Source organism: Prionailurus bengalensis, chromosome E3 (genome assembly GCF_016509475.1).
Source record: "Prionailurus bengalensis isolate Pbe53 chromosome E3, Fcat_Pben_1.1_paternal_pri, whole genome shotgun sequence".
Taxonomy (NCBI): domain Eukaryota; kingdom Metazoa; phylum Chordata; class Mammalia; order Carnivora; family Felidae; genus Prionailurus; species Prionailurus bengalensis.
The window spans coordinates 29,126,347-29,149,210 of NC_057357.1; the positions used below are offsets into that span (position 1 = coordinate 29,126,347).

A 22,864-nucleotide genomic window follows, 5' to 3' on the forward strand; every position below is an offset into this window, starting at 1 on the left:
ACATGTGGGGATGGCTGGCGTCATTGAGGGAGCGGAGAATGTGGCATGGGGTTTTGGGGGGAGGGGAGGAGGAAGCCGCTGGTGACTTGAGAGCCATCCCTCCCGAGTCCTGTGGATAAAATCCTGGAGGGAAAAGGATATGAACTCAAATCTGTCTGCCTTCCAAGCCTGTGCCTTTAAGCTCCCAAGTATGAAAGATACACACACGGTGGGGGGATGATTGAGGAGTCCAGTCTCAGGAAGTGTGGGTCTCAAGGTTAAGGAATAGGTGAGGTGAGGGAGTAGCTGGAAAGGAGCCTACCTCTTCTGAGGTAGCAGAGCAGAGATGGGGAGGGGTGGTACAGAGGGATTTCCAGCTTGGGGAGTGGAGTCAAAAGAGGTCATGTCAGATAGCTTTCCATCTGAGACAGTGAGGTGAGGTCATATGCAGCAACTGCAGGGGTTCGAGGGTTAGGTAGCAAATGACATAATGACTGATGGGCAGTGAGCCAGAGGTGACTCAAAGGAAGTGCCAAGTGTTACTGGCTTGGGAGTGAAAGAATTTAGAGTAGAATTAATCCCACCTTACTTTTGAAGAGATGGAGGATCCGTCCTTAGCAATAGCCCTTTACTTAATCAGTACAGGCGTTTCTGTGTAATCAGAGAAGAACATCCCAAGTCAACTTCTGTCCCCTTATCCTTGCTTTTAGATTTGGACACAAGTTGAACGTGTCGGATTTATATAAATTAACAGACACGGTGGCAATCCGCGAACAAGGAAACGGAAGACTGGTGTGTCTGTTGCCCAGCAGTCAGGCCCGGCAGAGCCCCTTGGGGTCTTCGCAGTCACATGACGGCTCCTCGACAAATTGCAGCCCAATTATATTTGAAGAGTTAGAATATCACGAGCCTGTCTGCAGACAACATTGCCCCGATAAGGACTTCAGGTAGAACCTCGTTTCCTTCTAGAAATAATCCTTGTGTATAAGGTCCTTGAACGTCTGTTAGTTACCTTGAAGACCTTTTAGACCACTGAGAAACGTCAGCTAACTGTTTTGTTCTCTTTTCTGTAGTGAACACGAATTTGATCCAGACTCCTATAAGATTCCTTTTGTGATCCTCTCTTTGAAGACATTTGCGCCCCAGGTTCATAGTCTTCTGCAGACACATGAGGGCACCGTGCCTTTATTAAGGTGAACATGTCAAAGCCATTGAGTTATGAGGCCTTAGTTCTCCTCTTTCTAGAAAGTCTGCCCTCTGCCCACACCTCTTCCCAAGCAAGTATTATAGAATGCTTCATCCTAACATTTTTAGCACCTTGCAGTCAAAGTAGATCTGAAATAGGATCCATTCACTCAATACTTGAACAAGAAAATTTGTGCAGATTTTTAGAAACGTAAGCAATGAATAGGAAAGCTTGTTCTCCACAAAGACGAGATTATTGTAAGTGGTGTACTACAGGTGCACACACGTGCTAGAGGAGGGTACACAGCCTTCAGCCCTGGGCTGCAAAATTTGAGAGAAAAGCCACTAATGCATTGAAGCAGGTAAATCACTGACTGAGCACCCAGTTGCCTTATTTTTAACACCCTCTGCTGGGAAAATTGTCTAGGAATTTCTGGTCTCATCAGACTGCATCAAAGAGGTCAGTGCCACAGTGATTGGCTCCCCTGCCTCGGACCTTAATTCTAATGTTCAAACCCAGATCCTGGGGATTTAAACAGAAATTACTTATTTGTGGATATATTAAGGTAGAGATTTCTGTTTACCAGGTGCTTTGCTTTTCCATTATTGTAATTACCCTTCTTTTTCCCCACTTCAGCTTTCCAGATTGTTATGCTGCAGAGTTCGGTGAACTAGAAATAGTGCAGGAAAATCAAGGGGGTGTCCCCTTAGAACACCTCATCACCTGTGTTCCAGGTGTAAACATCGCCACTGCACAGAATGGCGTCAAAGTGGTCAAATGGATTCACAACAAGCCCCCACCTCCAAACACAGGTAGGAGGCAGGTATCGGATGTTTCTGAGCCACCACCTACTAGGAGAGGAGGCTCTTGGCTTTTATCTTCCACAGCAGCCCTGTTTGCCAAGCACAAAGCACTGTGGATGTCTCCTTTGATCTTTTTTTTTTTTTTTAATGTTTATTTTGAGGGAGAGAGAGGCGCATGCCCATGCCCTCGAGTGAGGGAGGGGCAGAGCTAGAGGGGGAGAGAATCCCAAGCAGGCTCCATGCTGTCAGCTCAGAGCCTGATGAGCCCAAGAACCGTGAGATGGTGAGCTGAGCCGAAATCAAAGAGTCGGATGCTTACCTAACAGCCACCCAGGCGGCCCTCCTTTGATCTTTTTAAAAACTACTCTCTAAAGTGCTGAAGGTTTGGCAGAACAAGACTTTTGGGGAGTACCAGCATAAGCTGTGTAAAAAATGTAAAATCCACATTTCACAATGACGAATCTCTTTAGCCCTACCTAATTTTGTGAGACTTTTTGGCTTGTCAGTTGGCTAGCCTTTTAAAAATAGTTTCAAGGGGCGCCTGGGTGGCGCAGTCGGTTAAGCGTCCAACTTCAGCCAGGTCACGATCTCGCGGTCCGGGAGTTTGAGCCCCGCGTCAGGCTTGGGCTGATGGCTCAGAGCCTGGAGCCTGTTTCGGATTCTGTGTCTCCCTCTCCCGTTCGTGCCCCTCTCCCGTTCGTGCTCTGTCTCTCTCTGTCCCAAAAATAAATGTTGAAAAAAAAAAATTAAAAAAAAAATAGTTTCAAGTAGTTGAAGGAAATCTCTCTAAATGCAGATTTACCTGTGAAATTCATTGTGGTCAACATTTCTGACTTGGATAAATCTGAAAACAGATTTAGCTGTTAGTATAAAAGACCAGGAAACGTGAACCTAGATTTGGGTGGGTTGCTGAGTTCTGGGCATCCCTGAGTCGCAGGTGTCTAATCCCACGACCTGTGAACAGCACTGCAAATCGTTGCCGCTATATGCACATTTCCTTCTCTTTGACCCTGAATACTTCCTCCCTTTCTCTCCCTCTATAGGAAGAAGGGTGAGGATAACCAGGGAAGGAGAAAGACTGGTAGCAACGCTGCTTGCCACCTTCTCCTGCCTTTCCCCTCAGCCCTGGCCGGTGCAGGCTCCCGGGCCTGTGCTGTTTCTCCTTCCTCCTGTGTCGTTAGCCTGCCAGGGTCTTAGAAAGGTTTTTGTCTGCTTATACGTTTATAATGAAAACTTTTTCTCAATTACATGGGCGTTCAAGAAAAATTTCTTTCTTACTCTTATATCAGCTAGTTTTACATTGCTGTTTTCCGTGATTTTCTGGGTAATGTTTTCAGCTTCCACATGGGTTAGCTCGGCTCTTCTGGGCTACCCGCTTGCTGACCATCTATAACTTTGTTTCTGTGAGAAAGTATGCTCCGCAGGACCAAGATGCAAATGAGTCGTTGAAATACAACGAGTTTATAAGGTGGAAACTTGCTGTGGAATTTCACTTCTGCTTTAAGTTAACACTATGCTGAACTATGCTTTGACTACTGGACTTCGAGAAATAGTGGGAAAACATCTGCCAGCCCATAAAGAAGTTGGGCTGGCCCATTGATTATTATATAGAACCTGAATATAGATGCTGAGAAGTAAAGAGGCCCTTTGGTCTCATCTGCGTCGTCATGGGTGAGCTCAGGCGAGCGAGTGCAAGGTTAGTTACCTTTGTTTCAGAGGTAAGATCCCACTTTATATCTTAGGAATGCTCTCTTTTTCTCCCCCTGTCTAGATCCTTGGCTTCTGCGTTCTAAAAGTCCTGTGGGTAACCCCCAGCTGATCCAGTTTAGCAGGGAAGTGATTGACCTGCTAAAGAGCCAGCCGTCCTGTGTCATCCCAATTAGTAATTTCATCCCGTCCTACCACCATCATTTTGCAAAGCAGTGCCGGGTATCAGACTATGGATATTCCAAGCTGATAGAATTACTGGAAGCTGTGCCTCATGTGTTGCAGGTAAGGAAAGTTCAGGAATTATTATTATTTTAAAGATGAGAATGTTCCTCTGTGGCTTTGGCTACCTCAGCCGAAGAAATGGGTTAGCTGGTAACCTCATCCAAGATGGCTTCTTGGTTTTTGCAGAAAGCTGTGAGTTTCTACTTAAAGAACGAACTCCTTAGAGCACTGTCAAGTGTTTTTCTTCTAATCTGTGTAGACTGACCTCCCTTCTCCTAACCCAGAGCTCTCCAGGGTTGTTCACTCTTACAGAGGAGCTGCCGAGAACACGGGCTTACCTCTCGTAAACGAGTGAAAGACGAGCTCCTGGGCTGGAGCCTCATGTTGGTTCCTAAGGAATCTTTCTTTACCTGTTAACCTAGACTGTTATATAGCTTCCTACCTGTAAAACAGCTTCCCACTTGTAAAATGGCTTGGAATACCTTAGCTGTCTTTTGTAGACAAAATTAGTTGCTTTTTGTGTCTGTATTCACAACTATTTGAGGAGGGGTATGAAGGGCAAACAAAAAGGGGGTGGGGGGTCCCAGGCACTTGAGCAGATGTTCATTTTGAACATCTACATTCTGTTGATCTACATGTGTTTGAAAATGCAGATATCACACATAAAGGGGCTTATTGTCTGAGAGCGGTAACAGGAGAGAGAAAATGCCATCAACCAGAAAGTCAGTATGTGCCAAGGTCTTACGAGTATAAATAATCAAAGTGTTTGATTTACAGATCCTCGGAATGGGCTCCAAAAGGTTGTTGACCCTTACCCACAGGGCCCAGGTGAAGCGCTTTACTCAGGATTTACTAAAACTTCTCAAATCCCAAGCCAGCAAACAGGTCATTGTGAGGGAGTTCTCACAGGCTTACCATTGGTGAGTTGATGAGAAGGGGGGAAAATGAAAGCAAATATTTTAAGACACTTTTTCTTCCCACAAATCTAAAGTAATTACCTAACGTTTTCTATTTAACATTCTTTTGGAAAACTTACAAAGTTTATTTAGCAAGTGATATGTCTCATTCTTTACCCATTTCCATGGTTAAATTCTAGGTGTTTCTCAAAAGACTGGGATGTCACTGAATATGGTGTTTGTGAATTGATTGATATCGTATCAGAGATTCCAGACACAACCATCTGCTTGTCCCAACAAGATAGTGAAATGGTGATTTGTATCCCCAAAAGAGGTATGTTGACCTTAATGTGCTGGAAGACAGTCGCGTATCTCAGTGGTTATCTTAACATGGTCTCACATATCCTTTTCCCTGCCCCCATGGTTCCTGCAGATTCCATGGAAGGAGCAGTGTGAAAACTACTATGTGCTGTGCAGTGGATCCTAGGTTCTTCAGAGCAGGAAGCCACTCACCAATAAGAAAAGCTGGTTTTTTAGAATTTAGAATTTTCCCTCTAGGGGGAAGAGGGGCATAACCAGCACTTTGCCAAAATGCCTTCTTCAGCCTGTCTATGGCTGTTGACACCATAATTATCCATCTGAGAGTCGGTTACCATAGCTCTTGCTTGACTCTTATCTTTAACTGAGCTACCTTACCATGCACTCTGGAGAAGGAAAGAAGGCTCAAGCAAATGTTTTGCTTTATCTTTCATATTTTGGCCACTCTGGTTGAGGTCTGGGAGCTAGGGTAGGTGAAATTACATCTATCTACTGTCCTCTTCTCCCACTGTTATTAATCGGTGATTCTTAACCTGTGTTCCTGCAGAACACTGATATTCATGAAATTATGGCACTCCAGAGCTTTTGGAGTGAGTAATGTCGGTCTTCTGATTCTCATTTAAAAATCAATAGAGGGGCACCAGGCTGGCTCATTTGGAACAGCATGTGACTCTTCATCTGGGGTTATGAGTTCAAGTGCCACATTGGGTGTAGAGGTTACTTAAAATTTTTTTTTACATCTTTTTATTTTTTATTTTTTTAGAGCTTGTGAGAGGGCAGAGGGGCTGGGTAGAGGGGAGAGAGAGAGAGAGAGAGAGAGAGAGAGAGAGAGAGAGAAAGAGACTCTTAAGCACGTTCTGTGCTTAGTGTGGAGGTTCAGATCCCACAACCCTGGGAACCTGAGCTGAAATCAGGAGTTGGGTGCTCAACTGACTGAGCCACCCAGGTACCCCTAAAAAAAAAAAAAAACTTTAAAAAAATTTCTTTTTGTTTTTTAAACGTTTATTTATTTTTGAGAGAAAGAGACACAAGCAGAGGACAAGCAGAGGAGGGGCAGGGAGAGAGGGAGACAGAATCCGTGAAGCAGACTCCAGGCTCTGAGTTGTCAGCACAGAGCCCAACGCAGAACTCGACTTCACAAACCGTGGGATCATAACCTGAGCTGAAGTTGGGCGATTAATTGAGCCACCCAAGTGCCCTAAAAACTTTCAAAAAAAATTACATACATAAAAATTAATTGAAATAAAAAGTGAAATGTAAGCTTTTATTGCCCTGTGTTTTTGTTAAACTTTTGTTGCCTGATACTCTTTCTGCTAACAATTTTAACTGAAGGTCAGAAGAATAAACAGAAAGCATGTGGCTCTTCAGAAGTGTGAGTTTACAGAAATAATTTCTAGGTTATTTTTACAAGTACAGAGACCTGTCATGTACATCCTCGTACGTGTCAGGCTCCTATATATGGGATAGGGGTGGGGAACAGGGAGCTAGAAAAAGTATATCCAGCTTGCAAGGTGAAATCACATGGGTATGTATGTATATTTCACTGTGTACCATAATAGTTTCCTGGCCTCTTGGTATTGTGTCCTTGAGTGAGTTTGAAAACCATTCTGCAGAGACAGCATACGAATGTGTTTGTCTTAGGCTGTGTGCATTTGGAAGGCAAAGATGATACCTCTTGTAATCTGTACGTAGGACTAACTATACCACTAATGTTCCACACAAATCAATGGAAGACTGTGATGACTGATCAATTTTTTTTTTTTTTTTTAAAGAGCGTACCCAGGATGAAATAGAAAGGACAAAGCAGTTCTCCAAGGATGTTGTTGATTTGCTGCGGCACCAACCCCATTTCCGGATGCCCTTTAACAAATTTATCCCCTCCTACCATCACCACTTTGGCCGGCAGTGTAAACTTGCATACTATGGGTTTACTAAACTACTTGAACTTTTTGAAGCCATACCTGATATTTTACAAGTGAGTAGAGATTCCAATGATATTTTTCTAAACAATATATGGGAGAATTTTTTTTTTTTTCTCTTAGGCCTCTTTTCCTGGGAGGTAAGTAGTTAGGAAATAGGAAAACTGGAAATATTTTGATCAGAGAAGCTATGTGTTTGGCTCATTAGTATTTTAAGGTAAGTGTGGGTTTTTTTTTCCCCTTCCATGAAGAAAGAAACCATATTCAAATTTATTTTAGAGTAATTATTGTCAAAAGATGAAGTAGTTTGATTCTTTTTGATAGTTTGATTTCTTAAATGGAATGTTTTTCCATTAGTGCCGTATTTTTCAAATCTCTTAGGTTGGTGCTGGGGATGAGTACGCGAGGCGATATGAATGCTTAGCTGTTAAGCCATTGCTAAGTTAAACCAGATTTTTGTTGTTAATTTTATTAGCATTTGTGTTTTTTAAAATTTACTTATTTGGGGCGCCTGGGTGGCGCAGTCGGTTAAGCGTCCGACTTCAGCCAGGTCACGATCTCGCGGTCCATGAGTTCGAGCCCCGCGTCGGGCTCTGGGCTGATGGCTCAGAGCCTGGAGCCTGTTTCTGATTCTGTGTCTCCCTCTCTCTCTGCCCCTCCCCCGTTCATGCTCTGTCTCTCTCTGTCCCCAAAATAAATAAACGTTGAAAAAAAAAAAAAAAAATTTTTTTTAAATTTACTTATTTATCTTTGAGAGAGAGCAATACCAGAGTGCGAGCAGGGAAGGGCAGAGAGAGAGGAAGGGACAGAATCTGAAGCAGGCTCCAGGCTCTGAGCTGTCAGCGTAGAGCCCGATGCAGGGCTCAAACTCACAAACCAGGAGATTATGACCTGAGCTGAAGTCAGACGCTTAACTGACTGAGCCACCCAGGCACCTAAAGTGCTTTTAAAATTCTTCTTGGGGCACCTGGGTGGCTCATTCGGTTAAGCGTCTGATTTCAGCTCAGGTCCTGATCTCACAGTCTGAGTTTGAGGCCTACATCAGGTTCTGTGCTGACAGCCTAGAGCCTGGAGACTGCGCTGGTTTCTGTTCTCCCTCTCTGCCTACTCCTCCCCTGCTCATGCTCTGTCTCTCTTGCTCTCAAAAATAAATAAACATAAAAAAAATTTTTTTAGGGACGCCTGGGTGGCGCAGTCGGTTAAACGTCCGACTTCAGCCAGGTCACCATCTCGCGGTCCGTGAGTTCAAGCCCCGCGTCAGGCTCTGGGCTGATGGCTCGGAGCCTGGAGCCTGTTTCCGATTCTGTGTCTCCCTCTCTCTCTGCCCCTCCCCCGTTCATGCTCTGTCTCTCTCTGTCCCAAAAATAAACGTTGAAAAAAAAAAATTAAAAAAAAAATTTTTTTTTAAAAATTCCTCTTGTGTGTGGTCAAATACACATTACTTTGTTAACCCTTTTTAAGTGTGCAGTTAAGTGGTGGTAAATGTATCACATGCTGTGCAACCAATTTCCAGAACTTTTTCGTCTTGCAGAACTGAAGCTCTGTATCCATTGAAGAGCACCAAAGTGCTTTTCCGTTACTAACCGAGTACATTTCCATGCCACTTAATTCTGTGAACAGTCATAACTTGTTCAATCTCGCCTTCTTCCTGCTGTGTGTTTTCCAAGGTATTGGAATGTGGAGAAGAAAAAATCCTCACTTTGACAGAGGTGGAACGATTCAAAGCTCTTGCTGCCCAGTTTGTCAAACTCCTTCGGTCCCAAAAAGATAACTGCCTTATGATGACAGATCTGCTTACGGAATACGCTAAAACTTTTGGTTACACGTTTCGTCTCCAAGACTACGATGTCAGTTCAGTTTCAGCTTTAACACAGAAGCTCTGCCATGTTGTAAAGGTTAGCAGGTTTTTATTTTCACGGCAATGTGGCGTCATCTTCGCTGGGGTGTTTTCCTGTGCTTTCGTGTTTCTTTGTTCACACCTTGCAGTAGTTGCTGTTTCACAGTAAGTGCTTTGTTTGCTATTAATACCTTATTAGGTGATAGGAGATTACCCTAATAGGGGCTCTGGTTTGGCAGCTAAGATTTTTGGTCTTGCTTCTGTGTGTTTATTCAGGGCCTTGTCAAAGGAATGACTCTGAACTGATGAGGTGTCTTTTATCCGAGGATGTTTTTTTCCTCAGGTATATTCTTCTAAATGGATCATCGTTTCTGAAGTTTTGGGGAGGCTGTAATCCCAGATCTCTTTCCCCGCAGATTCTGTCTCACTCGAGTAGATTTAGGAGCAGGCTAGGCTCACAACAGCCCTTGTTGCTGGTAACACGGGATTGGAGAGGGTAACTTCCTCTTCCTTCCTGCCCTGGACTGAACTAACCCTCCCTGTCCTAGACTGAGCAGCTGGGTGGTTTCAGGCTGCCTCCAGCCTGGGGCCAAGAAAACTCACTAAGAGGAGGCAGAGTGGAAGTGCCACCAAGGGGGGCAGCCCTGGTTACAGACGTGGAAGGGATGCATTCACGTCCTGTCCAGTTGAGGGGAGAACCTTCACAGGACCCAGAGTAGGGAGGACGCTAGGAGTGTGGCACTCCCAATCCAAGGAGGGGAAACGGGCAGCACTGTCACCTGCTGGGACGAGTGAGGCAGGGACTAATGTGACCTTCGGGCCTGGCTACATGGAGGAACTTGGTGTTGCTGGCCGGGCGGGGTTGCCACCAGTGAGTGGGGACCAGAGGCACACTGAGCAGGTCGAGGCATGAGGAGGAGTAGGAGGCAAGAAAATGGTGACAGGTACTACAGCCTTTCGGCTTGTCTCCTTGTGAAGGAGCAGCGGGAGTGCACAGTGGCGGCAAGGCCACGGGACCGAGTGAGCCCATGAGCTTTCTGTGGCTGCTTTGCTCCCAGGTGGAGAGACCCGAGCATGGTTGAGAGCCGCCAGGAAGGATGTGCTCGAGGGAGAGAAGAGAAATACACAGACAAGAGGTGGTGGGGTGGGGTTTCCCAGGAGGCAGGCATGGGAATCGGCATTCAGCAGACAGCAGGGCACAGCCCTGATATTAGTGCTTCGACCAGAGGGAGGGAGTAGCGGGCAGATGTAGACACAGGGAAGTTTGCTGTTCCTCTCTGGAAAGAGGAGGGGGGTACCCACCACGAGCTATTTTTCTGTGAAGTGAAGGTGAGAGCAACTGCATAGAGAGAGGACGAAAGACACAGGATTCGAGATTGAGGCCCCTCATGGTACGGTGTGGTGTGGGGGGCCCGCCAGGACATGAGGCAGGGGCACGGGGAGTAGGGAAGGCCCGCAGGAGGGAGGCGGTGCCCATAGAGTTACCCTGGGTTTGCTGCCGGCTCGGAAAGCAGACCATCGGGCTCGAGGTGGGAGTTTGTCAGATGGTGCAAAGAAAAGGCACCAAAGGGACAAAGTTGTTTACAGAGCATGACAAGAGTGGTAATGAATTCATGGCCTATCAGCGCCAAGGTGGACACGAGAGGAAAGTGAAGAAGGCAGAGGGTTTTAATTGGGAGGAGGTGCGAGTCCGTGCAGGTGAAGCTGGAGAAGGGGAGGAAGAGCCGATCATTCGAATCTCTTTTCCGTCTCCCACCCCAGCATCTGCCGCAGGCCTCCTTTGGCGCACAGGGTGCACAGGAGGTTTGCATGAGCTGCCTCGGCAGCGGGCGGTAGATGGCGAGATCCCACGTGCGACCTGGGAATGGGTGTCCACGGTGGAAGTCAGTGGAAGGGGATATCCCCGGAGATGAGGAAGTTGAGGAACTGAAAGGCCACAGGACGGGAGGGGCCCCCTGGATACTCAGTCACCCAGCATAAAGGCAGTGGAGTGCTTCAGTGGGTAGCAGGACTCAGCCATGACCAGAGACTTTGATAAGCAAGGGCGAGTGAGTGGGAAGTTTGGGCGTAAGCAGTCAAGATGGGAGAGGATTGGAGAGGCTCCGGTGCGCTGCCCTGGCTGCTGCTGCATCTCCGGGAAGCTTCTGGGGAATGCTGAGAAGCGGACCCCTCCACCTGCCCCCCACCCGAGACTCTGATGCAATTAGGCCCAGTGTGCTCTGAGCATTGGCATCTTTTATAAGCTCCCTAGAGGATTCATTGTGTAGCATGGGTTTAGAATCAAGAGATGTATCTAAGTAGCCTCGAAAGAACAGGTTTTTATTTTTACTCCTTGAAAGGCTACAATAGTAGCAGTGGTCTAGGCATTGAACAAGATGACTCAGACTCGCCTAGACCTGACTCTGTTGATAGGGGAAATCTGTCACCATGGTAACTGGTGTGGGGGTCTGCCCTCCATCCTCCTGCCTGGGCTCTGGGTGAGCGTCCGAACCAGGGTCGCAGTGGGATGGTGACAGTTCCTCAGGTGCTGCTCTGCCTGTGAGAGCCCAAAGCACACAAGCCTGTGGTGACCCAGCCCGCACCGAGGCACTGAGACCTGTGGTGTTGGCTGGAAAACCAGAGGGGAAGACACGTAACAGTAAACCTTGGCTTGCATGCCAACACCTCAGCGGTGCACGTGCCTGTGGGTCTCAGTTACCAAACATCTGTTTCTTCACGTGCTCTTTGGTCCCCGAATGATAACCTCTGTCTTTTTCAGGAGCTTCCCCTTCCAGCGTGCTTCATCACTCAGACCCGTTATCTCCTTGAGAACCAGAAAGAATCGAGGGGTAGACATGTAGTCAGGAAAATACCCACTTACTGGCTAGTGATGATGGACTAGAAGAAAATGTGGGTGTCCTTAAAGTGGGCCTTCCATCCCTGCCCCAGTCTAGCTCCTGGGACACAGTCCAAACCCCTCCCTTGCCTCCTCCCTGAGCGCAGCAACCTTCAGTTTAGGGGCTTGGGGAGTGGAAGGAGTGCCCTAAAAGAGGGCTGGTGTTGATGGAAGTTTCTGATTGTGGACCAGCAGAAAGGGAGAGAACAGCTCCTGCCCCGGTGTCCCCTGAAATGTTGGTCTGGTGTCCCATAGCAGCTGGAAAAGAAGAAGTTAGAAAATCTCCCTCTGTTGGTCTCACTAGCCCAAGGACAGTAGCTGAGTGCATGTGGCATGGCACCCCTCTCTCTAGCTGGGAAAACACGTGGACTCTTGTCCTCCCAGGTTGCTGACATGGCGTCAGGCAAACAGATTCAGCTGATCAACCGCAAGTCCCTGCGTGCTCTCACTGCCCAGCTGCTGGTGTTGCTGATGTCTTGGGAAGGAGCCGCCCACCTGTCTGTCGATGAGCTCAAGAGGCGTTATGAAACTACCCACAGTGCTCCCCTCAACCCCTGTGAATATGGATTCATGACCTTGACCGAACTTCTGAAGAGTCTGCCCTACTTAGTGGAGGTATGAATATTGACAGTTCTGTGGAGCCGTCTTATGAGAACCACTGAACCATATGTTTCTGGATCACTTGATGGTCTGGCTTAGAGGATGTAGAGCTGGAAGGGACCAGTCGGTCATTTCGTAGTTGAACAAACCGAGGCGTAGCAGGGGTGTGGGCACCTTGCCCAAACGAGTAGCAAGCTAAGAGGGAAGCCTGGGCCTCCTGAGTCTCAGGCTGGGGTGCTTTGTTATATACTGGCTGCAGTTTGCTACTGTTAGGTATGTCTGAATTAGATGGATTTTGTGGGGGCTCCGGGCGACTCATCAGTCAGGCACAGGTCAGAAAGGAAGGCTGGTCACCCAGGTTGCCTTTTAAGAATAGCACTTAAGGTTAGAAAAATCATAAGACAATACTACAGAAATGGATAAAGCCCCCTCCACCCCACAAAACTATCAAAATTGACCCTAGATGTTAAAAATTCGACCATTTACCACCAAAGGGGCTATAAGATCGTTGAAATTTACGCCAGGACCAGATAGGTTCACAGTTGGATTTTTAACTGACTTTTAAAGCATAACTCCAACTTCCTAAGAACCATTCTAGGCCGTATTGAAAGCACATAACTCACCACTTCATTTTATGAAGCCGAAGAAACTTTAATACCAAAACCTAAGAGTCCCCCCAAAAACAATAGTTCTAAATAGGATATTAACCAGTAAAATCCAGCAACATAGGAAGAGAGTGGTATACCGTTGTTACCAAATAACCATGTGATTGATAACTAAATAATTAAAAGATACTGACAAAAAGTCTCTCCTTGGCCAAACTTAGGCCAGGCTCCTGGGAGCCGCCTTATAGACTAGACAATGACCTTGGGTGTCTTAGTAATTTTCCATCCACCAACACCCCCTCCCTCCTTGCCTATAAATCCCCACTTTTCTCTCTTGTATTCAGAATCGAGCCCAATTCTTTTTTTTTTTTTTTTAAACATTTATTTATTTTTGGGACAGAGAGAGACAGAGCATGAACGGGGGAGGGGCAGAGAGAGAGGGAGACAGAATCGGAAACAGGCTCCAGGCTCCGAGCCATCAGCCCAGAGCCTGATGCGGGGCTCGAACTCCCGGACCGCGAGATCGTGACCTGGCTGAAGTCGGACGCTTAACCGACTGCGCCACCCAGGCGCCCCAGAATCGAGCCCAATTCTATACTGGGCTTCTTTCTTTTCCTTTGTTGTGGTAGTTCTTAAGTAAAAGGTATTTTTCCTACTTTAACTACTGTGCAGTTCTGGTTTGTTCCCCAGTGCCAAATCCAACATTTTCTAGAGTCTCTCAGTTCTCTGTTACATGAACACTGGTTCTAGGAGGTGTAAATAGATGATCCAATACAAAAGGCTTTCTGTGACCAGTGAGGGTTGGGAAATACCCCTTCCCTTAGAGATTTTCAGTGTACATTAAGACTCTGGAAAGGTTTCTGGTAAAGGAATTTGTTTACTTGAGGACAGAAGAGCTTTGGGGTTTCTTCCCTTAATGCCCCGCAAGAATACCACTGTCGTCATCCTGCAGCACAGTGTTCCTTGGAAGGCCACTTCGGGAGTGCGAGTTCCCTGGGCTCAGTCCCTGCCGTCTGATGCAGCTCCCTTCCCTCCTCACTGCCTCCTTGTTTGAGACCCCAGGTTGGCTAGTTTCCTTCCTTTCTGACACACAGTTCCCTCAGACCTCTGCCTGCTTAGAGGCACACATAGAACCAAGGTTTGCTCAAGGCGCTGCTTCTCTCTGAGGAGATCCTTGGATGAACCCCTCCTCCTCCTTCCTGGCTTGTTGTCCCTTTTCAAGTTGACTTGGTGCCTTTTCATTCTCAGCTGGAGGCCCGGACCCCTGGGGGGCAAGGCCAATACTCTGGGAGTTTCTAATGCGTCTTTTTCTCTTGAGCCAGGTTTTTACTAATGACAAGACAGAGGAGTGTGTGAAGCTCACAAGCCTGTATTTGTTTGCCAAGAACGTGCGGTCTCTACTCCATACTTACCACTACCAGCAGCTTTTTCTCCATGAGTTTTCCATGGCCTATACCAAGTATGTCGGAGAAACACTGCAACCCAAGACCTACGGCTACAGTAGTGTGGAGGAGCTCTTGGGAGCAATCCCTCAGGTGCGTGTCTGCCGAGCTTCTTGGAGAGCGTCTTCCGGGACAGCCCCAGGCCCGTCTCCTGCACAGGAGGTGGAAATGCTGCCGGGTCGATGACGTGGCGGACATTTTGAAAAACATACCATTGGCATAAAATGAATGACTTCAGCATTTCTCCTTCATTCTGCGAGCCCGTATTAAGTTCCTGTCTGCCAGGTGATAAGGTGATGGAGTGAGGTCAGGGCACCTGAGCAGGTGATGAGGCAGTGCGGTCGGTGCAGCCATTTTTGGGTGCAGTGAGAAGGGACCACGAGCAGGGCCCATGCCCGGGCTTGGGGTTCGTTCTAGGGCCGAGATGTCGGGGATGCGTAGAAGTGAACCCTGTGACGGAAGGGGCTGCGTAAGCGGATGCAGGGTAGTGACCAGCAGTGTGGAAGGTTCAGGGCATTTACAAGTAGGCAGGGGCCCATCAGTGAAGCAGGAGCTCACTTGAGGGGGCCTTCCTCCTTCAGGTGAGCGGGAGGGCCTGGAGGGGAGGGCAGGGGGGAGACTCAGGTTTGTGTGCGGAAAGCACCAATGTCACTGCTGCCACCCGGACTGGTGGGAGGGGAGGAGAGGGCTTGGCAAGGATCCTGGCCGTGGCCGGAGTCCAGGTAGAAGTGACACCCAAAGCGCACCTGTGCGAGAGGGATGGGGGAGGCAGGGAGGACCTGGTGAGGCTGAGGTCGGGGGCTCGGTGACAGGCGCGTGTGGGGCGGTGCAGGGAGCCAAGGACCTCTGCTCCGCTCTTGCTCTGCTAAGGACGTGGAGAGAGGACTTCGTTTCAGAAGTAGGACCGGGACTTGCTTTGATTCATCTCCATGAATCCTCTTAGGGTATGTTTACTAGAAAAATTAGTAAGGGCTCTCCTGTGAGAACTGTCTCCTTTAATAGACCAGAACTGGCGTTTGGGAGATGGTCTTTGGAAGAGCCGCAAAGCATATTTTTAAAGCTGAGTCTCACCGTTTTTAGACTACGCATCTTCTTGTAAGGGACGTGTTTCTGCCAGCTTCTATCACTTTAAAAGCTAAAAGAAGCATAGAAAATTTTTCCTTGGCGTCACTTTCTAACTTGTGAGGTATTTCGGGTCAGCACAGTTGGTCACGTTCTGCCTGGATTTAGGACTTATTTCCTCTCCTTTTCCACTGCTTAACCAGTAGTATGTCTTGTGTGCAGGTGGTCTGGATCAAAGGACATGGTCATAAGAGAATTGTAGTGTTAAAAAATGACATGAAAAGTAAGTAAGCACCCATCCCCTCCCCGCCCCGGAAACCCTGGTTGTCTCACCGACTTCTCCCTCTGATGGGCTCTCTTGGTCCTCCAGGCCGTGTGAGTTCACTCGGGCTCTCCCCTGTCAGTCCTGAAGACCAGCCCTCGGCCACAGAGCGCATCCCGGCGGCGCCCGAATCTTGCACAGCCCCGGAACTCAGACTTGGAGCAGGCAGCGATGGTAAGCGTGGAAAAACGGAACGAAGCTTGTGAGATGCTGCAAGTGGCTGGGAGTGGGTAGGGGGTGGGGGTGGAAAAGGACCACAGTGGGTTGTTTTCCTTCGTTAAAGTCAAGTCTTCTTACATTTTCCAAAGCAGTCTGGCGTTTAGTTGGTACCTGAAAACCTGGCCTACTTTTGATGGCATTTTATGGTTAGCGGTTAAGGCTCTTAAAGCATGTGGACGCCCCTGTAGTGACAATATGTGAGCCCAGTTCAGACGTTCGAGGACAAAATTTCTTGGACACTTGTTAAAACGGTATTTTAAGACTATGGCAGTAGGGTCAACTCTGCTGCACTAGAAGAGGGAGATCGAACTCAGCTCTGAATACAAGGGTGAGGGGGGCAGTGTGACTGGGTGGCTCAGTCAGTTAAGTTTGCGACTGTTGATTTTGGCTCAGGTTGTGATCACAGGGATTGTGAGTTCGAGCCCCGTGTCGGCCTCTGGGCTGACAGTATAGAGCCTGCTTGGGATTCTCTGTCTCTCTGTCTCTCTCTCTCTCTCTCTGACAGAGAGAGCTCTGTCAGAAATAAATAAATGAACTTAAAATAAAAGTGGGGTGGGTGGGGATGTTTTAGTCAAGGAGCAGAGTGAGGGGGGACATCTGGGGTGGAGGATTGGGGACCTTGTTCAGAGAGCAGGGGTGCGATTTCTCACAAAACCCCGCAAGATATTTGCTAAGAGCAGACATGGAAGGCCAAGGTCAAGGCCTGTGGGGAAGAGGGTTCAAAGGGCCTGGCCTAAAGTTGGATCAAGGATAGTCTTTGTCACAGGATCTCCCTGGGAAAGACTGGATAATAATATATTAATAATACTAAGAACAACAGTGGCTCACTTAGATTTTATGTGGAACCTTCTCTGGCTAGAAGCTGGCTTGAGCTCTGTAGCAATTTTAACTTTATTGTAAGGGTTTTGGGTGGGTCCATTGCTGTGTATGCGCCTTCAGTCTTCATACGACCGCGTTAGTCGCTAGTTAGAAGTGTTGCCGTGGCCTGTGCGTGTCCAGCGCCTCACGTGTGCAGCGTGTTAGACTTTCTAGAGCTCCTGAAGGAGCTCTGTGCCCTCAGCTGTCACGCGTTGCCTCCAGTCTACAAATGAGGGACCCAAGTTCTGGGAGGTTAAAGGGCTTACTTACCTAGGTTCACTCAGTTGGGGAGTGACAGAACCGGGGTTCAGCTCTCCCGGTTCGGAGCTCTGGCTCATTTAACTACTTTATACACCATCTGCGGATTCTTGTTTCTCCTCTTTAGAAGCCGATTGTGGAACCCCCTTTTTTTTTTTTTTTTGGCTCTGGCCCTTAGGAGATTGCTATTCCTAAGAACGGGAAATACTGGCTTGTGACATTTCCCTCACCAAAGAGTGACCAAGGCCTTCCTGTTAATGGCTTTTTTTTTTTTTTTTTTTTTTTAACTGAGAGTTCTTGAGTACTTCCTGGTCTTTTTCATCCTGAAGGCCGGGAAAGAAGGCCTCAGGCACAGTCTCACGGTAGAGTCACGCCTGCCTTCTCTGTCCAGGGCCCCATCAAACCGAGCAGGAGCTCCTCCGCCTGACCAACGACTCCCCTGTGGACCTCCTGTGTGCACCCGTCCCGTCATGCCTGCCGTCCCCTCAGCTGAGACCAGATCCTGTCATCCTCCAGTCTGCTGATCTCATTCAGTTTGAGGAGCACCCTCAAGCGCCTTCTGGTAGGATGCACTGTGTTGTCGCGGGGGTTTTCTCTGTGGATTAAGAGAGAAAAGAATGATGCCAGCGTGGTAAACGTTAGATGGAGGTGGGGAGCACCTGTGGTTTTTCAGGCACAAAAATTACCTGCACTGATGATGATTATTCAGGACCCTGTTTTCCTGTCAGTCTTCCTGTAAAACTAGGCTCAGAGCCCAGGGTGGCTCAGGGAGCGGCAGGCCCAGACAGGCGGTGGGTCTGGAGGGCTGATGCAGCCGGGCTGTGGACAAGGCCATGGGGGCGTGTGGAGGGCTTGCTGGGCATGTGTTCCCCGCCTGCGTAAAGGGCAATGGCTCGTGGGCGCACCTGGCACCAGCCGCACGCGGCAGCCCGGTCTGGCCTAGAGTTGGGTGACTGCCCCGCGTCCCCGGGCCTTGTGAGGCTGTGAGCAGGGGAGGGGGAGAGGGTGTCTGTGACGTGAACTCTGGGCTCTGCACAGTGATCTGAGAAGGGACGGGAAGCTGGCCACCTGGAGCACCGACCTGGTGCCGGCCCCGCGTGTCCCCCTTGTGCCTGACCCCACGCTTGGGCTCACAGGCATGTTCATGCTTCGCCAGAACCACAGCCTTGCAGGGCAGGTGATGAGGGGTGCAGCTTGGGCCGCCACTGGAGACCACGCTGGCCCCAGGCTGCTGGACTGGGAAGTGGCTGAGCCGGGATTTGAACCCCAGCCTTCTTGTCCTGCTTCTCTATCACCTGGCCTCCGCAGAGGATGGCCCACCGCCTCTATTGAGGCCCTTCCCTTGTCGCCTTCGTCTATCACAATGAGTTCTTCTCCGCTCTGTGTACTGTTTCCGGGGAACGCCAGGCACAGCCTTGTGTTGCCCGGTGAAAGAACTGAGGCTGTTTATCTGGAAAGTGGGAGGAGAAACATACACGTGGCTCTTGCCCCTAGTAGGTGTGACTTGTGACGGAAGCAGGAGCGTCGTCCGTCTCAAGGAGGCACAGCTAGAGGGGTGTATGGTGGATAGTAATGCTTCCATGGGGTTGTGGCTGTGGTGCATTTAGTAAATGTGGGTCCCCCATGCGCGTGTGACGAGGGGCACAAATGTAATTGCAGTGGCGTCTGCTGTTGTCCTGAGTGTCGGCCTGAGCAGGGAGCCGGGGCTCTGCATCCCGACTCTCACTCTCCTCTCTGTGCCTTCGGTGCGAGAGCCCCTTACACACGCAGGGGGGGGTCTCTTCCAAGCAAAACTGGCCCTGTGTGTATAGCGGGCCAAGTGTTTGGGGCTCAGCCAGAGAAAGGGCAGCCTGTAAACACTGCCGGAAAAGCGGCTGTGTTTCAGTGTCTGGGTACTTGAGAGTGATCCCGACTCTGCAGCTCTCTCCCTGTCTCTGCCCACCTTAGGTCCACGCAGAGTGCTGTCCTCTGTCCGTGGAAGGGCCCGGGGCTTCCTGACACTGAGGTCCCTCCTGGTGTGAGAGTGTTCGGGTCCCAGGAGGCTGGTGGGTCTTTTCCCTGACAGAGAATGATTGGGCACAGGATCCAGAGTGGGGAAAAAATGTTTCTGAACCATTGGCTGTTGAGTTCTGGCCAAAACGACGTTCTCTAAAACCTCATTCCCGGGAGAGCCGATGTGCAGTTTATAAAATACGTGACTTTAAGTGACTCAGAGTGACCACATAGCTGGTACATACATTGTGACCTGGGCATGATGTTTGGTGGGTTTTGAAACATCTTTTGAGGGGCCCAGGGTGGCTCAATATGTTAAGCGTCCGACTCTCGGTGTCGGCTCAGGTCGTGATCTCATGGTTCGTGAGTTTGAACCCGGCGTCGGGCTCCACGCCAACAGCACGGAGCCTGCCTGGCATTCTCTCTCCCTCTCTCTCCGCCCCTCCTCTGCTCTCTTTCTCTCTCTTAAAATAAACCTTAAAAAAAGTTTTACAGGACATTTTTTGAGGTAATCTTAGAAACTAAAAACCAACATGTCTGGCAGGTCCTAGAACTGAAGGGGTTTGCTTTTCTGTGTTTACAGAAATCATGATTTTAAACCAAGAAGAGAGCATTGAAATTCCAGTACCAGTAAAGAACAAAAACCCGGCCTCCGAGTCCAGCTCACCCTGCGTCTCAGCAGCTGCCCCAGTGCCTCCCTGCCCCTCCTCGGAAACCTCAGAGTCCCTGCTCGGCAAGGACCCCGTGGAAAGCCCGGCCAAAAAGCAACCCAAAAATAGAGTAAAATTGGCAGCCAATTTTTCCTTTGCACCTATAACCAAGCTTTGACTCGCGTTTTGAACATAGAATTAGGATGGGGAAACGCTGTCTGATTCTGCACACAAAAGTGGGTTCAAAAAACACAGCCTTTTCTGTTTGAATGAAAACCCCCTAGAAGCCACTTACTTCATCTTTAGATGTATCCCATAACGTTTTGTTTCTTTTACATTGAACACAGCCTTGAGCTGAAATGTTTTTCTTTTTTTCCTCCCCTAATTATTTGGGAAAAAAACAACAAAAAAGCCACCCCAAAACCTCCTGGCATTTGTTAAAGAATTCTTAACATATTTTACCCAGTTTTTCTTATCACGAAATGTAATGATGTTCTCTAAGAAGAAAGCAGTGAGAACTCAGCTCGAAGGGAGTGGTTTTACTTCCCTTCAAGCCACACCCGTGGTCGAATCTTACATGTAGCACAAGATAGCCTCTGAGCCTTTGCTTCCTGGTGTTTCCAGACAGTCTGAATCAAGTGCATGGTGTGTCTTTGCATTGAAGCCTGCTCCACAGCCTGTGCGTTCACACACGGAAGCAGAAGGGCGGGCGAGGTGGTGAGAATGTGTTTTCACGTTGGATTAGGAAGGTTCCTAGCTTCCATGTGACTTGTAAGCGTGCCTTGGTTTCTTTTGTTTTTTGTAACTATGTCTGTAGTTGACGGATGTGGCTTCATGACGAAAATTTTTAAATGTTTCCGCTTCAGGGTTCCACGTAGGAGCTTTCTAGAACGTTGAGGATGTTTTAAGCTTCCCTTTTATGTTCCATTCCAGTTTGATAGGCATTGGGTTAAGGAAAAGGAGATGGCCTTGGTGTCATGAATTGAAAGTCAGCATCTGAATTCTAGCACACAGTGTTGTGTGTTGAGAGGCAATGTTGGGAAGAGAGTCTGATTTCCTAAAATATGCATGAAATGCATAAATTACAAATCAGAGCCGAGGGGGTGTGTTAACAGGAGTGATACCGATACTCTTTCCACTAGGAAGAGACAGAATTCTATCTATACGTGTGAAGGCCAAGGTTGATCATCTTAACCTTGTATTTGTCATTTTAAACCTGGTTTCGGTAGCCGGGAAGCTTTCTGCGCGAGTGCATGTGTGTGCGCGTGCGTGTTGGCTCCGTGTCTTTTAAGAGTGTCCGCTTTTACTGTTACTTCTCGCTGTTGTTGGAAGCATGTTTGGTTGTTTTGTGGTGTCTGATGTTGCCCTTTGGGAAAAGCCAGCCTCTGAGGGAGCACTGCCCTGTGGAATGACCTTCGCCTCGAGGTGGCAGAGGCATCCGGTGACGGTGACCTCTCACCCCTCCTGGAGAAACCTGACATTTACAATGGGTTGTATTTGTTGGGCAAAAAGGCGGATTCATTCATAGAGCAGAGAGAACCCGTGGGCTTAAGGTCTTCGGCTACGGAGATGGTTTCTTTGGGGGAATTGTTCATATTTTGTAATTTCTAGAAGGCCGGAGAGTGGGCTCTGATTTCTTCATAGCCAGCATTTGGATAAAATGCCACAGAACAAGGGCTAGAGAGAGATTTTTACAAGTCAGGTTTTTGTTCCCCAAAATCTCTAAAATGAAGCCAGTGATTCTCAGTTCTCCACACATGGCCCCAGTCGAGATGGAACAGCACTGGAAAAGCCTTCCAAGCATTATGGCCCCTCTGCGAACCCTCTGGGAACGAAGGCATTTCCTCTACAGACATAGGACGGCAGGAAGTCAAATACAGATGTGCAATTTTTTTTTAAGAAGCTTTTAAACGGTGTAATAAAGTTGGTGTTGAGAACCTCAGTTGCCTTATCCTGAGACTTCTTAAGGCTGAGTTTGCACTCTTGGACTTTAGTTTTGCTCGCAGATGCGGGATTGACTTTAAAAACGTTAAGAGGTACCATTACAAGTCACTTAGGGACAGTCTCAGAGCGGCTTCTTTGAGCAACAGACGGAGAAGAGCCTGCAGACGTACGCTGTCGTGGGAGTCTGGTCGAACCGAACCGCTCGCCGGGGTCACCAGTCAGCCTGGGACGCGTGTGTGACTCTAACGGTCGCTGTTGGAAGGTGAGAGAACACAGCGAGAGCTCGGTGTGTCGGTGATGTACTCCACAACGGCCAGTCTGATCGTGATCTATTTTTTTATCCAGAGGCTTAATTAAATGATGTGACAAAATGATGTATGAGAATTAAGACAATGAAATTCTTTATTTCTGGGTGGAAAGATGTACCAGATTAGATTTATCTGTTTAAAAAAAAAAAAAAAAAGACAAAAAGTCGTCACCAAACCCCCCTTTCCCATCTTGCACTGTTTGTTTTGGATTGGGCTTGGGGGAAGAGATGTTTTTCTTAACTGTCTACTTTGTTTCAACACTTTCTTTGTGGTTCAAGTGCTGTTTTGTGTGTTGGGACCAAACAGTTGTCAATAAACTTTACAAAGCAAGCATCTAATTGGAGTTTTCTGAGTTGATGTGGGATTTGTTTGTGGGGTGGGATGAAAGGCCAGTCCAGCCCTCTCTCCGTGCTGGGTTCCCCCAACTTCTCACCCCTTCTGAAAAGTCTGTCAGGGAGAGCACATCAACCTGACATCTCAGCGGCCCTTTCCGTTTGGCACACGGCCCTGGACGGTGGCCACGCTGTTGGTGCTTCGTGTTCTGGACCGTCCAGGGTCTCCAGCCGAGTTCCAGGCATGATCACACGTGGGGCGAATGACAGTAGCCGCAAACCCCCTCTGGTTATAAGCCTGAGATAATCCCTCGGATCCCTGTCCCTGTGAGAGAAATCCATTTTGGCAGGCTACCTTGTTTTTTGGCCACTCCCTGGGCATGCTTTCTGAATAAGCCCATCGGGAAAAGACTTCTTACACAGATTCCACTGTGAAGCCCGTCCCCTGAGACCACCGTGACCCCTTGCAGGAATCTGAAAGCACCCAGAAGACACCTGAATGTTTGGATAAATTGCTTCTTCATGAA

At 48.3% G+C, this 22,864-nt stretch overlaps 1 protein-coding gene across 9 annotated transcripts in view; it reads left to right on the top strand.

Annotated features, from left to right (window-relative positions):
• The window catches only part of MARF1 (meiosis regulator and mRNA stability factor 1), a 40,378-nt gene extending 18,040 nt beyond the window's left edge, over positions 1–22,338 (top strand). For all 9 annotated transcript variants that reach the window (XM_043560459.1, XM_043560462.1, XM_043560457.1 and 6 more), the window contains 14 exons: positions 690–926; positions 1,053–1,172; positions 1,802–1,977; positions 3,740–3,960; positions 4,678–4,820; positions 4,997–5,130; positions 6,887–7,089; positions 8,701–8,928; positions 12,130–12,360; positions 14,273–14,485; positions 15,677–15,737; positions 15,825–15,950; positions 17,503–17,673; positions 19,687–22,338. In XM_043560459.1, coding sequence (XP_043416394.1) covers positions 690–926; positions 1,053–1,172; positions 1,802–1,977; positions 3,740–3,960; positions 4,678–4,820; positions 4,997–5,130; positions 6,887–7,089; positions 8,701–8,928; positions 12,130–12,360; positions 14,273–14,485; positions 15,677–15,737; positions 15,825–15,950; positions 17,503–17,673; positions 19,687–19,931 — 2,509 coding nt within the window. In that variant the 3' untranslated portion in view covers positions 19,932–22,338. The remainder of the gene's footprint in view (positions 1–689; positions 927–1,052; positions 1,173–1,801; positions 1,978–3,739; positions 3,961–4,677; positions 4,821–4,996; positions 5,131–6,886; positions 7,090–8,700; positions 8,929–12,129; positions 12,361–14,272; positions 14,486–15,676; positions 15,738–15,824; positions 15,951–17,502; positions 17,674–19,686) is intronic.
• The last annotated feature ends 526 nt before the right edge of the window (positions 22,339–22,864 follow it).